Source organism: Lampris incognitus, chromosome 6 (assembly GCF_029633865.1).
Source record: "Lampris incognitus isolate fLamInc1 chromosome 6, fLamInc1.hap2, whole genome shotgun sequence".
NCBI lineage: Eukaryota > Metazoa > Chordata > Actinopteri > Lampriformes > Lampridae > Lampris > Lampris incognitus.
In genome coordinates this window covers 33,319,667-33,333,948 of record NC_079216.1, presented here as the reverse complement: position 1 = coordinate 33,333,948, position 14,282 = coordinate 33,319,667, and the positions used below count along the sequence as shown (strand labels likewise).

The 14,282-nt window shown below is 41.3% G+C and overlaps 1 protein-coding gene across 1 annotated transcript in view; it reads right to left on the bottom strand.

Annotated features, from left to right (window-relative positions):
- Nucleotides 1-17: 17 nt before the first annotated feature.
- Nucleotides 18-14,282, bottom strand: part of cep290 (centrosomal protein 290) — a 110,920-nt gene continuing 96,655 nt past the window's right edge. The window contains exons 42-51 of the mRNA XM_056282384.1: nt 12,700-12,823; nt 10,378-10,512; nt 8,327-8,413; nt 7,959-8,123; nt 7,740-7,862; nt 6,863-7,032; nt 5,832-5,973; nt 847-920; nt 537-631; nt 18-265 (exon numbers count right to left, since the gene is read on the bottom strand). Of these exons, the coding sequence (XP_056138359.1) occupies nt 21-265; nt 537-631; nt 847-920; nt 5,832-5,973; nt 6,863-7,032; nt 7,740-7,862; nt 7,959-8,123; nt 8,327-8,413; nt 10,378-10,512; nt 12,700-12,823 (1,360 nt within the window). The 3' untranslated portion in view covers nt 18-20. The remainder of the gene's footprint in view (nt 266-536; nt 632-846; nt 921-5,831; nt 5,974-6,862; nt 7,033-7,739; nt 7,863-7,958; nt 8,124-8,326; nt 8,414-10,377; nt 10,513-12,699; nt 12,824-14,282) is intronic.

The window sequence follows — 14,282 nt, the reverse complement described above, 5'->3', positions numbered from 1 at the left end:
AATGCACAGTATCGCTTGAGTTAACCAACTGACACTTTGGGAATGTCGGCTTCCACACCGAACTGGTCACACACTTTCCTGAGCTGTTCCTCCAACAGGATGTTTTTCTTGACCTCTAAATTGTAGTTAAATTTCAAATCTTCAATCTCCTCAAAAAATGCAGGGTCAAAATTTTCAAGTTCTTTCTTTAACTTTTTAACCTCCATTTGCCAGTGTGTTTTCTCTGCTTCAGCTTCCTTAAGAAGGTTTTTAATCTCCCCATATCCTAAAAAAAAGGAGAAGAAAAAAACAGTAACCACAATTGTTTATTTGAATATGTTATATTTTAGAAATTAACTAATGATTTTATCCAGAGCGAATTAATATGAGCCCAACAATGAAAAAAACTTGAGGACCATGTTGGAAAGGACTTGTTATTCAAGATGAGTACAAAAGAGCAAGTAGAGGAAGTAGGACTGGGCTGAATGATGCATGAGTTTTCAGGTTATGGGAAAAACATAATGCAAGATGCAAACACAAAACAATAGCCAACTCACCTAGCTGAGTGGACGTCTCCCCGTATCTCTCACTGTACTCCTCCAGCCTTTGCTTCAGCTCCACCTTCTCCTGCTCTAGCCTGCTGTTGGCCAGTCTTAAGAAGAAAATTTAATGTGTGACTCAAAGTACCAGCCAGTCAAATGTGTCTTACTAAACCAGCCACATTAGGCGAAGAGATCAACAATTTAACTGATCTTAAGTGACAGGAGCGATTTCATATTGGCAGCTTTTACTAAACAATTGATTGCTGATAAATAAGCGAAATAATCTATAATGGATATGTCATAGTAGGAATGGTGGGTTACCCACCTCAAGGCCTTCAGCTCACTCATGAGGTCTGCAACTTTGTTTACACTGGGAGGAGACATTTTTAACATTTCCACCTTGAGATAAAAGAAAAAAAAATCGTTGAATTACAAAATGTTTTAAGCACTGCTTACAAATGTATAACAAAGATACCAGCCATTAATTGGCAGCAGGTTAAAGACTACACAATGCTCGCTTACAAAACAGCAACTAAAACGGCTCCTGCCTATCTGAACTCCCTCATTCAGGTCTACACTCAGTCCCGCTCACAACGCTCTGCCAATGAAAGGTGCCTGGCACTTCCGCCACAACGGGGCCCTAAGTCACTAGCCAGACTCTTCTCTTCTGTAGTTCCCCAGTGGTGGAACAAGTTACCAAACCTAGTTTTTTGGCACTTACAGTGGCTTGCAAAAGTATTCATACCCCTTGAACTTTTCCGCATTTTGTCATGTTATGACCACAAACATAAATATATGTTATTGGAATTTTATGTGAAAGACCAACACAAAGTGGCACATAATTGTGAAGTACAAAGAAAATTACACATGATTTAAAACATTTTTTACAAATAAAAAACTGAAAAGTGTAGTGTGCAAAAGTATTCAGCCTCCTTTTCTCTGAGTGCAACCAATTGCCTTCAGAAGTTGCCTGATGATTGCTGAATGATCGAATGTTGACCTAATGATTAAATAGAGTCAACCTGTGTGTAATCTAATCTCAGTACAAATACAGCTGTTCTGTGATGGCCTCAGAGGTTTGTTAAGAGAATATTGGGGAGCAAACAGCATCATGAAGTCCAAGGAACACACCAGACAGGTCAGGGATAAAGTTGTGGAGAAGTTTAAAGCAGGGTTAGGCTATAAAAAGATTTCCCAAGCTTTGAACATCTCACGGAGCACTGTTCAATCCATCATCTGGAAATGGAAAGAGTATGGCACAACTGCAAACCTACCAAGACACGGCCGTCCACCTAAACTTACAGGCCGAACAATGAGAGCACTGATCAGAGATGCAGCCAAGAGGCCTGTGGTGACTCTGGACAAACTGCAGAGATCCACAGCTCAGGTGGGGGAATCTGTCCACAGGACAACTATTGGTCATGCACTGCACAAATCTGGCCTTTATGGAAGAGTGGCAAGAAGAAAGCCATTGTTAAAAGAAAACCATAAGAAGTCCCGTTTGCAGTTTGCCAGAAGCCATGTGGGGGACACCGCAAACATGTGGAAGAAGGTGCTCTGGTCAGATGAGACCAAAATTGAACTTTTTGGCCTAAATGCAAAACGCTATGTGTGGCGGAAAACTAACACTGCACATCACTCTGAACACACCATCCCCACTGTCAAACATGGTGGTGGCAGCATCATGCTCTGGGGGTGCTTCTCTTCAGCAAGGACAGGGAAGATGGTCAGAGGTGATGGGAAGATTGATGGAGCCAAATACAGGGCAATCTTGGAAGAAAACCTGTTGGAGTCTGCAAAAGACTTGAGACTGGGGTGGAGGTTCACCTTCCAGCAGGACAACGACCCTAAACATAAAGCCAGGGCTACAATGGACTGGTTTAAAACAAAACATATTCATGTGTTAGAATGGCCCAGTCAAAGTCCAGACCTAAATCCAATTGAGAATCTGTGGCAAGATCTGAAAACGGCCGTTCACAAACGCTCTCCATCTAATCTGACTGAGCTTGAGCTGTTTTGCAAAGAAGAATGGGCAAAAATTTCAGTCTCTAGTTGTGCAAAGCTGGTAGAGACATATCCCAAAAGACTGGCAGCTGTAATTGCAGCAAAAGGCGGTTCCACAAAGTATTGACTCAGGGGGCTGAATACTTTTGCACACCGCACTTTTCAGTTTTTTATTTGTAAAAAAAATTTAAAATCATGTATAATTTTCTTTGGACTTCACAATTGTGTGCCACTTTGTGTTGGTCTTTCACATAAAATTCCAATAAAATATATTTATGTTTGTGGTCAAAACGTGACAAAATGTGGAAAAGTTCAAGGGGTATGAATACTTTTGCAAGCCACTGTACTTGCGTTGTCGCCTTCTGACTAGATCTTTGCTTGTGTTGTATTAACTCTCAGATGTACGTTGCTTTGGATAAAAGCATCTGTTAAATGAAATTGTAACATTTTAAATACACACTTTTTGGAGTGAACTGTGAGGCTTTATTTCAAAGAAATTGCAACATTGTAATAAATTGCAACATTTCTGTGAAAATATGAAATTATCTGCATTTCTGGTAACAGCTCATACAACATTGCACCAATGCTGGTTGAACTCCGTCATAGATGGGCAGTCCTGAATGCCTACACGTCAAAGTACTTTGGTCCACAGACGCAAAAAAAACCGTATGAATGTTACTGCCCCCACTAATTAGAGGCTTTATTCAAACTGGCTGCTTGAACATGATTTTTGGCATATCCATATTGGAATCAATAGAAAAAACCCATGGAAATCATTTAAACCACATTTCTGGTTTCTAGATATGTCTCAGTCTGGACAATCGGATTTCAAACGATCCTTTGCATAAAGAATAGAACTGGCGATCACTCCAAACCAAGGCACTCATGCCTCCTCCAATACATGTGGAGTCGCCAGCCCCTTCTTTCCACCTGACAGTGAGGAATTTCGCCAGGGGGACGTAGCGCGTGGGAGGATCACGCTATTCCCCCCTAGTCCCCCCCCCCGAACAGGTACCCCAACCGACCAGAGGAGGCGCTAGTGCAGCAACCAGGACACATACCCACATCTGGCTTCCCATCCACAGACACAGCCAATTATGTCTGTAGGGACACCCGACCAAGCCGGAGGTAACACGGAGATTCGAACTGGTGATCCCTGTGTTGGTAGGCAACAGAATAGACTGCTATGCTACCCAGATGCCCTCAAACCAAGCCACTCTTATATGTACTTATACTAGGTTAAAGAGCCTTGAAGTGGCATATCTAATAAGTGAGTTTATAAAAATAGACTCGAGTGAGCAAAGACAGCTACCCATGTGTAGCAGCTGTTACCTTCACCAGGGTGCTGTCTCCCAGAACCAAGGTATATTTATGTCTTTTGGCCAGGACATGGCATTAATTACTTTACCTGCATAGGTAATACCCAATCACACTCACCAGACAAGCAAGAATCAATCTGAACATTATTAAAACAGGGGAAAAATATAAATGAATAAACATTTCTGCACAATTTAAAAAACTTCGGTGATGTGGAATTACTTTCGTGTCTTTTTTTTGTGGTCTGCTGCCAACAAAGTCAGAGTGGCGCCAGTTTGACAAAGATGTAGCTGCAGCCCTTATAGCTACAGCCAAGGGTGGTGCAGACCAGAGGCTCCAGACAATGGTTACCTCAATAATGAGCATCGCTTCAGAGAGGTTCGGCATCAAGGAACAACGGGCCACCGAGACTACTGCAAAGCCAAACCAATGGGAAGTTAGAATTGCCCAACTTAGACGAAAGCTGAGGACACTCAAGAGCCAGTACAGGGCAGATCTGGTAGCTGAGTGTTGCCACATTGGGTCCTGGGACTCTATGGGATTTGTGGGCTGCAAAGAAGAGCCATTAGGAACATCTTGGAAGCTGCAGAAAAGGCTTCTCGTTTGCTCTGGGTGAACAGGGGTGACACATGGTGCAATGCACTACCTGGACACAAGTTGAGGCTTGATCACCCCTGGCTAAGTCGCTCGGGTGAGGATGTCTGATGTTAAGACCCAAAACACCTGATGACCCCGGTTTCATTAATGACGATATGTCCAGGTTGCACCACATGGTGTATCAAAGAACTAACGGTCTGTAACCAGCCCCCCTGCGACCATACTCCTTCCCACAGCCCTCGCTTCTCCCATGCCAACCTCCTCTCTCCACCACACAGGAACAAGCACCGGACCTGGGGTGACAGAATATTCTCCATAGCTGCCCCCTCCCTAAATACATCAGAGAATGCACCGATCTATCCACGTTCACATCATTAATCAAAACTCACCTCTTCAGAATTACTTTTATTGTGTAATTAATGTTGTGTGTTTTATGCTTTTGGTGTGTTTATTTTAACATATGCAAAGTGTCTGAGTATTTTGAAAGGCACTGTACAAATAAAATGTATTATTATTATAAAAGGTTCCTGAAAGAGCAAGACAGTTTTTTAGTGTCCACTTTGTAAGGGGTAAAAAAAAAAAGGTAACAGCAGCCAATAAGCCCTCCTTATGGGTAATATAAGTATACAAGGAGGCAACGTCCGACAGTCTGCACAACACTTCAGTGATGTCTTGAACGAAAGAAGGAAGTTATTTAACAAATGGTTAAAGAAAAAAGTATTTTTCATAATTGCTTTCCTTATTGGATATGCCACCCAAATAAAGGCTTTTTAACCTAGCATAAGTACCTGTAAGAGTGCATTGGTTTGAAGTGATCTCCAGATCTGTTCTTGATCATTCATCAAGCCGTGTTACCAAAGAGCACCTTACAAACTTTCTAAATACTTTTAATACAAGTCAATTGAGCACGTCTCTTTTTTCTATGAACTGTCCTTTACATTGCTGACAATGCTTATGACACCACACCTCTCGCAGCACAAAACATGGCTGCATGTAAACCTCTGTTTACATGGTGCTGTCTAGTACAACGGAGGAATCCTGCATTGTGACTAGATATTGCTATGAAGTAAATAGGATACATTTCCATTCTTCAAAGCCTGCCGGTTAGCATACGTATGCGCACCTATATTGTTACCATGGCAACTAATGCAGATAGGTTAATGATGCCTGAATACAGGAATCTGACCTGCTCATTTGAAAGTAACAATGAGGGATAGTCAGTCTCAAAGACCGGATTTGAGAAACAAAACAGATTTGACTGCAGTCTAAACATAGCCAGAGAGAGCCCAATAGACTACTCCCCCTTTCTTGCACCCCAACAATGGAGGGGTGGGGGGGTGATGTTACGCTTTAATGGTTACATTACAACAGAGGAGGGGATTAAGATTGTACTTGATCTTCAAGTTTCCCAACACGTTGCTGAGCTCTTTCTTCTCTCTCGTTGACTTCCTTTAACTGTCGTTTGAGGTTGGTGAGGCTGGCAGTCTTCTGGGAGAGCTCCTTCTCCAGCTCCTTCATTTTGTTCTCAAACATTCTGAGGGGGAAAAAATGTATCTGAGTCTTAAAAGTGTACCAAGGGTGGTGGTGATTAGCTTGACTTTACAGAGACATGCTTCTGAACAGAAAGTTGCTTGAAAAATTGGATGGATACAGGAAAGAAACAACACCCACTTTCCCTCAATAACTACTGTGGTGGGACTGTTGAGCAAGACACCATAATGATCATCCTAAGGCTTTAGTGGAGCTGCCTAATGGTCACCACAAGAAGACTGGTTATGCTAGATAGACCACAGGTTTTGTTTTATCAATTAGAAAGCAGGTAGCTGTTGAGAGGAAGCATGTGCTTTTAGTGGCAAACATTCCCATGATAAATCAAAGTTTAATGGAGTGTGTAATTTTCATCAAATATACAATCCTGAATTTAACTTTAAACTTTAAGGAACTCATTAAGAGCTAATTTGAACTGAAAACACAATTCTCAAGGCTGACTATAAAGACTGAAAAATATCTTTGACAAACATCCATGCATACAAAGTCAGCAGCGTGGCGGCAGTGTTATAAATAGAGTTCCATGAGCAGTCACAAAAAAACAAAACAAAAAAAAACACTTTTTCCAGGCAAAGACAACCAAGTTCCATGCTCTTCCCCAGCAATGCACTCTCACATTCATCAATTTCCACATTTGCTAGGAGTGAGAGCACATCCAAGGCAGCCACTGTGGGGAGAAGAATGCTGCTCATTCATTTTCCCTCAACCGCAATTTCACAGCCTGTCTGAGGATTTCCAACCCTCTGTCACAAGCCTATGTTTCTACACCCTAGGCTACTGCTGACCACAGAAAATACCAACCACTGACAGTAAACTGCATCGCATTAATATAAAACAGCCAGGCCTTGGTTGAATACTTGTGACAGTCTGCTGACCTCGTTATGACAGATGATTTCCAGGTCTTGCTGTCTGCTCCTTCTGGGAGGGCTTTAGAAAGGGCGGCCTGAAGCCTTTGCTTAGTTTCCTTCAGCTCTGTCTCAAGCTTCTCATTGGTCACCTCCAGGTTAGTCTTATCGACTCGCATCCTCTCAGCAACCTCCATTTCCTGTAATTCAATCAGACAACTTGCATATGAATCTTATGTACGTAGAATATTTGAGCTGGGTGTCAAGGCACTGTTCCCCTCACTCAGTGAGGACTCATATTCAGTCAGGAGAGAGTAGGGCATGAGGACTTTAAAATCCCCTATTAGTTAAATATGAGAAACAGAGCCCGCAGGTGGATGCTGGGGACGTGGTTGGAGCAAGAGAATAAGCAGACAGGCAAGGGGGCAATACAGCACTGCAAGCAGTAGAAAAAGCAGAAGCTCTAGACTAGGAAAAAAAGAAGAGGCAGGAGAATAGTGTGACAGGTAGATCGGCCTATCAGGTCAGTGGGGTGTGACCACATGTGATTGGCTGTTTATTGACTGATGAAGCACGCCACTAATGTTGTAGTGAAATTAACTCGCAAGCAAAGAGATTATTCAATGACTGTGTTGCAGGCCTCCCTTCATCAACAGGAAATAGTGTCCATGAAACAGAGAACAAATGTATCAGTGTTTTAAGGGTAAATTGACAATGTTTTGAAAATATAACTGATAAAATGCTCACTGATATAAAAGACTATAAATGTTACTGTGTGGACAAGCTATCTTCAACTCTTTACTAAAAATGATCTATTTTTGAACAAATACAACAGTGAACAATAAATAACATTTGTGTTCTAAACTGTCTACCTTTTTAAGATGTGGAATTACCCATAAGCAGTTACCCTTTTAATCTTCTTTCGCAGTCGTTCGTTTTCCATCACTATTTGCTCCATCCCTCTGGTTTTGGACTCAAGTCTAGAGCTCAGCTCAGCTTCAGCTTGACTTTTCAGGTTTTCATAATCAGTCTTCAGTACAACAAACAACACAAGTAAGGCTGGAGCCAGTAAAAAGGTAAAAGAGGTAATTTGCTTGTAAAATAATTGCTTGTTGATGTTGCTAACCTTGAGTTTTTCATGTTCCCGCTCCAAAGTGGCAAGCTTTTCCTGATTTGAAGCTGCAGTAGCTTTCTTTAGTGTCTCATTCTCCCGCTGCACCCTCTCTACCACCCTCTTCATCAATCCGATGATCCTCTCAAGCTCAGGTACAGTTTTACCACTGTGATTGGCCTGGTAAGGAGATAACTGTATTTAGAATGGGACAAACCTTGCAAATCTCACTTTAATGTGAAACCCTTAATAGAGGGTTGTTATTCTGATCAGTCATTATCTATATTAAAAAAGAGTTTTTTTCACTTCTGTCTATCTTTAATAATCAAAAGAACTCTTGACTTGAATTCAAAGGTCAATGGTGAATTTAGTGGTTGACATACTCCACGTAAATGGGTCAGCTTTTTCTCCATTTCTGCCCTTTCCTTTTTAAGCACACTGCACATCTCCTTAAGGTCAGTATTTTGATCCTGCAAGACAAAAGGTTTAGGAGGATGAACTGAATTCAGGTACAAACCCCAATTCCAATGAAGTTGGGATGTTGCGTAAAACATGAATAAAAATAGAATACAATGATTTGAAAATCCTTTTCGACCTAGACTCAATTGAATACACTACAAAGACAAGATATTTAGTGTTCAAACTGATAAACGTTATTATTTTTTTTGCAAATATTCACTCATTTTGAATTTGATGCCTGCAACACGTTCCAAAGAAGCTGGGACAGGGGCAACAAAAGACTGGGAACGTTGAGGAATGCTCAAAAAACACCTCTTTGGAACATTCCACAGGTGAACAGGTTAATTGGAAACAGGTGAGTGTCACGATTGGGTATAAAAGGAGCATCCCCGGAAGGCTCAGTCTTTCACAAGCAAGGATGAGGTAAGGTTCACCACTTTGTGAACTGTGTGAGCAAATAGTCCAACAGTTTAAGAACAACATTTCTCAACGTACAATTGCAAGGAATTTAGGGATTTCATCATCTACAGTCCATAATATCATCAAAAGATTCAGAGGATCCGGAGAAATATCTGCACGTAAGCCAAGGCCGAAAACCAACATTGAATGCCCGTGACCTTCGATCCCTCAGGCCATTAAAAACCGACATCATTCTGTAAAGGATATCACCACGTGGGCTCAGGCACACTTCGGAAAACCATTGTCAGTTAACATTTCGTCGCTACATCTACAAGTGCAAGTTAAAACTCTACCATGCAAAGCGAAAGCCATATATCAACAACACCCAGAAACGCTGCCGGCTTCTCTGGGCCCGAGCTCATCTGAGATGGACTGACGCAAAGTGGAAAAGTGTGCTGTGGTCTGACGAGTCCACATTTCAAATTGATTTTGGAAATCATGGACGTTGTGTCCTCCGGGCTAAAGAGGAAAAGGACCATCCAAATTGTTATCAGCGCAAAGTTCAAAAGCCAGCATCTGTGATGGTATGGGGGGGTGTTAGTGCCCATGGCATGGGTAACTTGCACATCTGTGAAGGCACCGTTAATGCTGAAAGGTACATACAGGTTTTGGAGCAACATATGCTGCCATCCAAGCGATGTCTTTTTCAGGGACGTCCCTGCTTATTTCAGCAAGACGTGTTACAACAGCGTGGCTTCGTAGTAAAAGAGTGCGGGTACTAGACTGGCCTGCCTGCAGTCCAGACCTGTCTCCCATTGAAAATGTGTGGCGCATTATGAAGCGCAAAATACGACAATGGAGACCCCGGACTGTTGAGCAACTGAAGTCGTACATCAAGCAAGAATGGGAAAGAATTCCACCTACAAAGCTTCAACAATTAAGTGTCCTCAGTTCCCAAATGCTTATTGAGTGTTGTTAAAAGGAAAGGTGATGTAACACAGTGGTGAACATGCCCCTGTCCCAGCTTTTTTGGAACGTGTTGAAGGCATCAAATTCAAAATGAGTGAATATTTGCAAAAAAATAATAAAGTTTATCAGTTTGAACATTAAATATCTTGTCTTTGTCGTGTATTCAATTGAATATAGGTCGAAAAGGATTTGCAAATCATTGTATTCTGTTTTTATTTACGTTTTACACAACGTCCCAGCTTCATTGGAATTGGGGTTTGTACCTTTTTTTTTAAAGAAAATTACTAATTACTAGTTTTCTGCTACTTCACAGTTGAAGCCAGTTTCCAAAACAATACTTTTTTTCAAAGCCTTTTCCCATAAAATGAAAGCACAGCTCATTTTACAGTAAAGCATTTTCTGTTTCAACATCGGCACATACCATCCTGATATACGCTCAAAAGATTACCTCAGCATGCTCATCCACAAACAAGACAAAAGATAAAATTGTATTTTTTTAGGAATCAAACATTCCAACACAAAAGACTTTTTAACATTGATGTCACAGTCACCAGGACACTGAGAAGCATGGCTTTTTAGTCCCAGTGCTACAGATGTGGATATGTACCTTCAGCCTGGGCAAGTCTTTGTTTGCTTGTTCCAGTTGAAAGCGGCGCTCCAGATTCTCAGAGGAAAGCTTGAGGTTTTCTTTCTGCAGGTCATGGTCTTTCTGCAACGGCGTGCCTGTCCCTCGTCCTGATGTCTACAGGAAGACAAAAGATAGTCCTCTTTACACACAGCAGGCATCCAAAAATAAGTGAGAGAGCAAGTGGAGAATAAGGATATATTACTGCTGACAAAAGCAAACTTTTTATCTTAAAGAAGCTAACTTACAAGGGGTTAAAAAAGAAGGATTTTGAGAGACTTCAGTGCATTTTTGAAATGGATTTCCTTGCCAGCGCTTGAAGTAATGAAAGTCACTTCACTTGATTACATGAAGATTGAGGCAAAGTAAAGACTCAATAATCATCAAAATTGCAGCTACAAAGTTTTTATCCCAATGAAAACATACAAGACAGGTACACATCTTACCATGGGCTATGAGGAGGGAAGAGGCCAGCACACTATCAAGCCACTCACTGCTAAAGCCTGAGATATGTCTTGCTAGCACAACTACCAGACTTTCACAACACTACTGGGTCAACAAGATGACTGAGTGTGGAGTACCTTTAGATGTCTATGGGATTTGAGTTTTCCTTGTCCACCACCTTCATAGGTATCAACCTTGGACTCAGGCAGTCTGTCAGTGGCCCCTGCAATGTCAAGTTTGTTTCCCACGAGTATGTCTGAGTAAAGTTCTTTACTACGAACTCTCGAGTCATCATGGAGGATGGCAGTAGGGTCCACATCTGGTCCAGGGATGGGTGTACATTCTGCTGTTGCCTTAACAATCTTTTCAAGTTCTTTTTCTTTAGGCTCAAAATTTTCCTCAGTCAGTTGAGGGTTTTCTGCTCCGTCCCTTAAAACACCATATGTTTCTCTACTCCCTAGCTCACCTACACCATTTGTATCTGCCCCCACTTCACAGCCCGGCAATCCCACAGATTCTGAGAACGATTTATCATCAGTCTTGTGTTCATTTCCTTCTGGGCTTAGAGATCTAGGGACCAAGGCATCACTGTCTTCCTCTCTTATCTCATCTGTTTTTCCTGCTTCTGTGCTTTTTGCCATTTTGGGACTCAGCTGCACTGGCTCAATGGCAACATTTTCTGCTACCGTAAAATTGCTTCTAGTTTCTTGATGTTCTTGGTTTTGCTTTGGCTTCCTCTGCTGGCCAGGGAGGTCTTCAACAACCTCTGTATAAACAGAGTGGCTGTCTACAACTGAGTAGGGGCCATCCCCAACATCAAATGTAAGAGAATGAATCCCTTTTAGAGATGGAGAAGATGAGCTTTTCCCCTTTACATGCAGGTAATGGAATTAAGTCCAATGAAGAAAGAGATGGTAAAATGGTAAATGGACTGCATTTTATATAGCACTTTTCTAGTCTACAGACCACTCAAAGCACTTTTTTACAATGTATGCCTCACATTCACCCATTCACACACACACACTCATACACTGATGAAGCCATTGAAACACCCACAGGTGGATCAGTAGAAAAAGAGTAAAAAGGGTATGAAAGAGGGTGAGGTGATGATGAATGAAGGAAAAAAGAAGAACACTTTTGGCCCTTGATGCAGACCTAGGCCAAATCGTATTTCCTAACCCTTTTAACGGTTAGTTTTGGCCTGCTTGGGTGCAGAATGGGTGGAATTTTAGCATATAAGATACTGTATGTTCCATGATTATAAGAAACCAATTATTCCCAGTGACAGTGTATTATTACTTATTGCTGGAATCTAATGAAAATGCAGTCCAATGAATGTCAGACTATGTAAATGCACAAGCATACAAAAAGCTTTTTGATTCATATTGAGGGGGCTATCCACTGCCCTACTGCCAGTGTATGAGCTAAACTGTAGACTTGCACTGACTATTACCCCTTTCACACTGGCCAAAAAAACCCGCTAACATCCGCCTTTTTACATTGACTAAAGGCGGACATTAGCGGGTTTTTTGGCGAGTGTGAAAGGGGTATATGAGATCCTGTTGTCCCTGCACCATCTGTGTCCATGTACTTAGTATGTTACAATGTGAGCTGACAGTGCATTTCTGCACCAGTACCACCAAGACAAATCACTGAATATTCACTACAATTAGGGAGTAAATTTAGTTTAATTGAATTTGACCCAGGTCTGCACTGAGTTACACAATACAGGTTATGCCCAAGTGTACGAAACTGATGAAAAGACCATGAACTATGTAGAATATCAAATAAATATTTGCTCTGTGTTACATCTGAGTTAACAGGCGAAATTTGAACTGAAAATAGCCAATGAGGACTTACAGAAGGTCTGGAAGGAGGCTCTTGTGCCGACTGACTCTCCAAGGAAAGGAGTCTCTCTTCCAGGTAGCGGTTTCTCAAGGTCAAGTCTTCCATGGCAGCATCTCTCGGTAAGGCCTGCTTTTGTCTGAAGGGTAAATATGATATTAAGTTACATCACATTAAAAAATTTGGCTAATGCTGTTATCAATGGCAACTAAAGATACGTAAAACAGTAGAGTGAGCTTACATTTCTATATCAAAATCCTTGTAAGCCACCTAAAGTAAGGAGGGCGAAAGCTAAATTCTCAGTGCAGGCATTAGTTATATCATTTAATACATACTTTAAATGTAATGTCAATATAAGAAAAGTTTGGTGTCCCTAGAATGCTTTTATATGACAATGACAATAAAGTTAAAAAATTACAGTCAAGGTGTATCTCTAAGAATGACAAAATAGTTATGCATGTATCAATTATTATATTGATTGATATATAAATCAATCAATCAATAAATCAATCAATCTCTATATATATTTGGACAGCAGTTTCAAGTGAAATTGATTTGTGTAAACATTTTAGGATGATCATATTACATTTAATAATACACAGGATCTGATGTTAACTCCCTTGTGATATTTAGGGGGCTACACACTAAACCAATTCAAAAAACCAAGACAGAAAAGTTCAGCCAACTTCATAAACTTGTCCCTGCATTCAAAGAGAGAACATCAGACAGTACCGTCATACATCTCCATAAATCTGGTTTATGCTTAGTAAATAGTGTAGTTGGCTACCAAGCTGTAACAACCAATGAGAGTACCAACATGAGTATGTGTACCCTCAATCTTGATATTACAAACTGTACGCTAATGGGATGGCTGACACTGCTGGCTTAAAAAAGCCTGCTTAGCAGGTCAGAAACCAAATGCCTACAAGCAATGCTTGGCAACCAAACTGCAATAATCAATAAGAATGCCAACGTGAGTATTTCACTGGGGTTATCAAGTGGGCACCTTCCATCCCAGGTGTTTCGTTGAATTTGGCCCACAGCATCTCAAGAAGGCTCAACAGTGAGTTCTTGCGTCCCAGAACCATCCCCCTCCATAACCACATCAAACATCACCTGCCTACTACTAACCTCTGAGAACAATGTCTAAGAGCTACTCCACCAACTGAAATTATTTCTTCTCATTCACAGACTGGCCATCTCTGTAGAGTCAGGTAACTTCTTCAGGGCTGATCTCAAAGAACAACCCTGAATACTAAATTCTTAAACAAATGATGTCATTTATCTAGCTAAAAACCCTCTAACACCTATTTCAACTGGTCTAACTTGAGCTTGTCAATTGCAACCCCTTGCCTCACCTACTAAATCTTCATAATTTAACCTCTTTCTCTCAAAAGCTTCCTCCATTATGTCCTCAAACGGGATTGTTGACCTGATGAAGCAAGCTATTCGCTCCTTCTCTGAATATAGAATCATGTCTGGCCTGAAAGTAGTGGACACAATTATCTGTTGCACCTGCCATTGCATGCCAACATCAGCTAGCATCCAGTCCTTCACTTTCCCCCATCTACCAAGATTATGACTCTGCGCCTGTAATG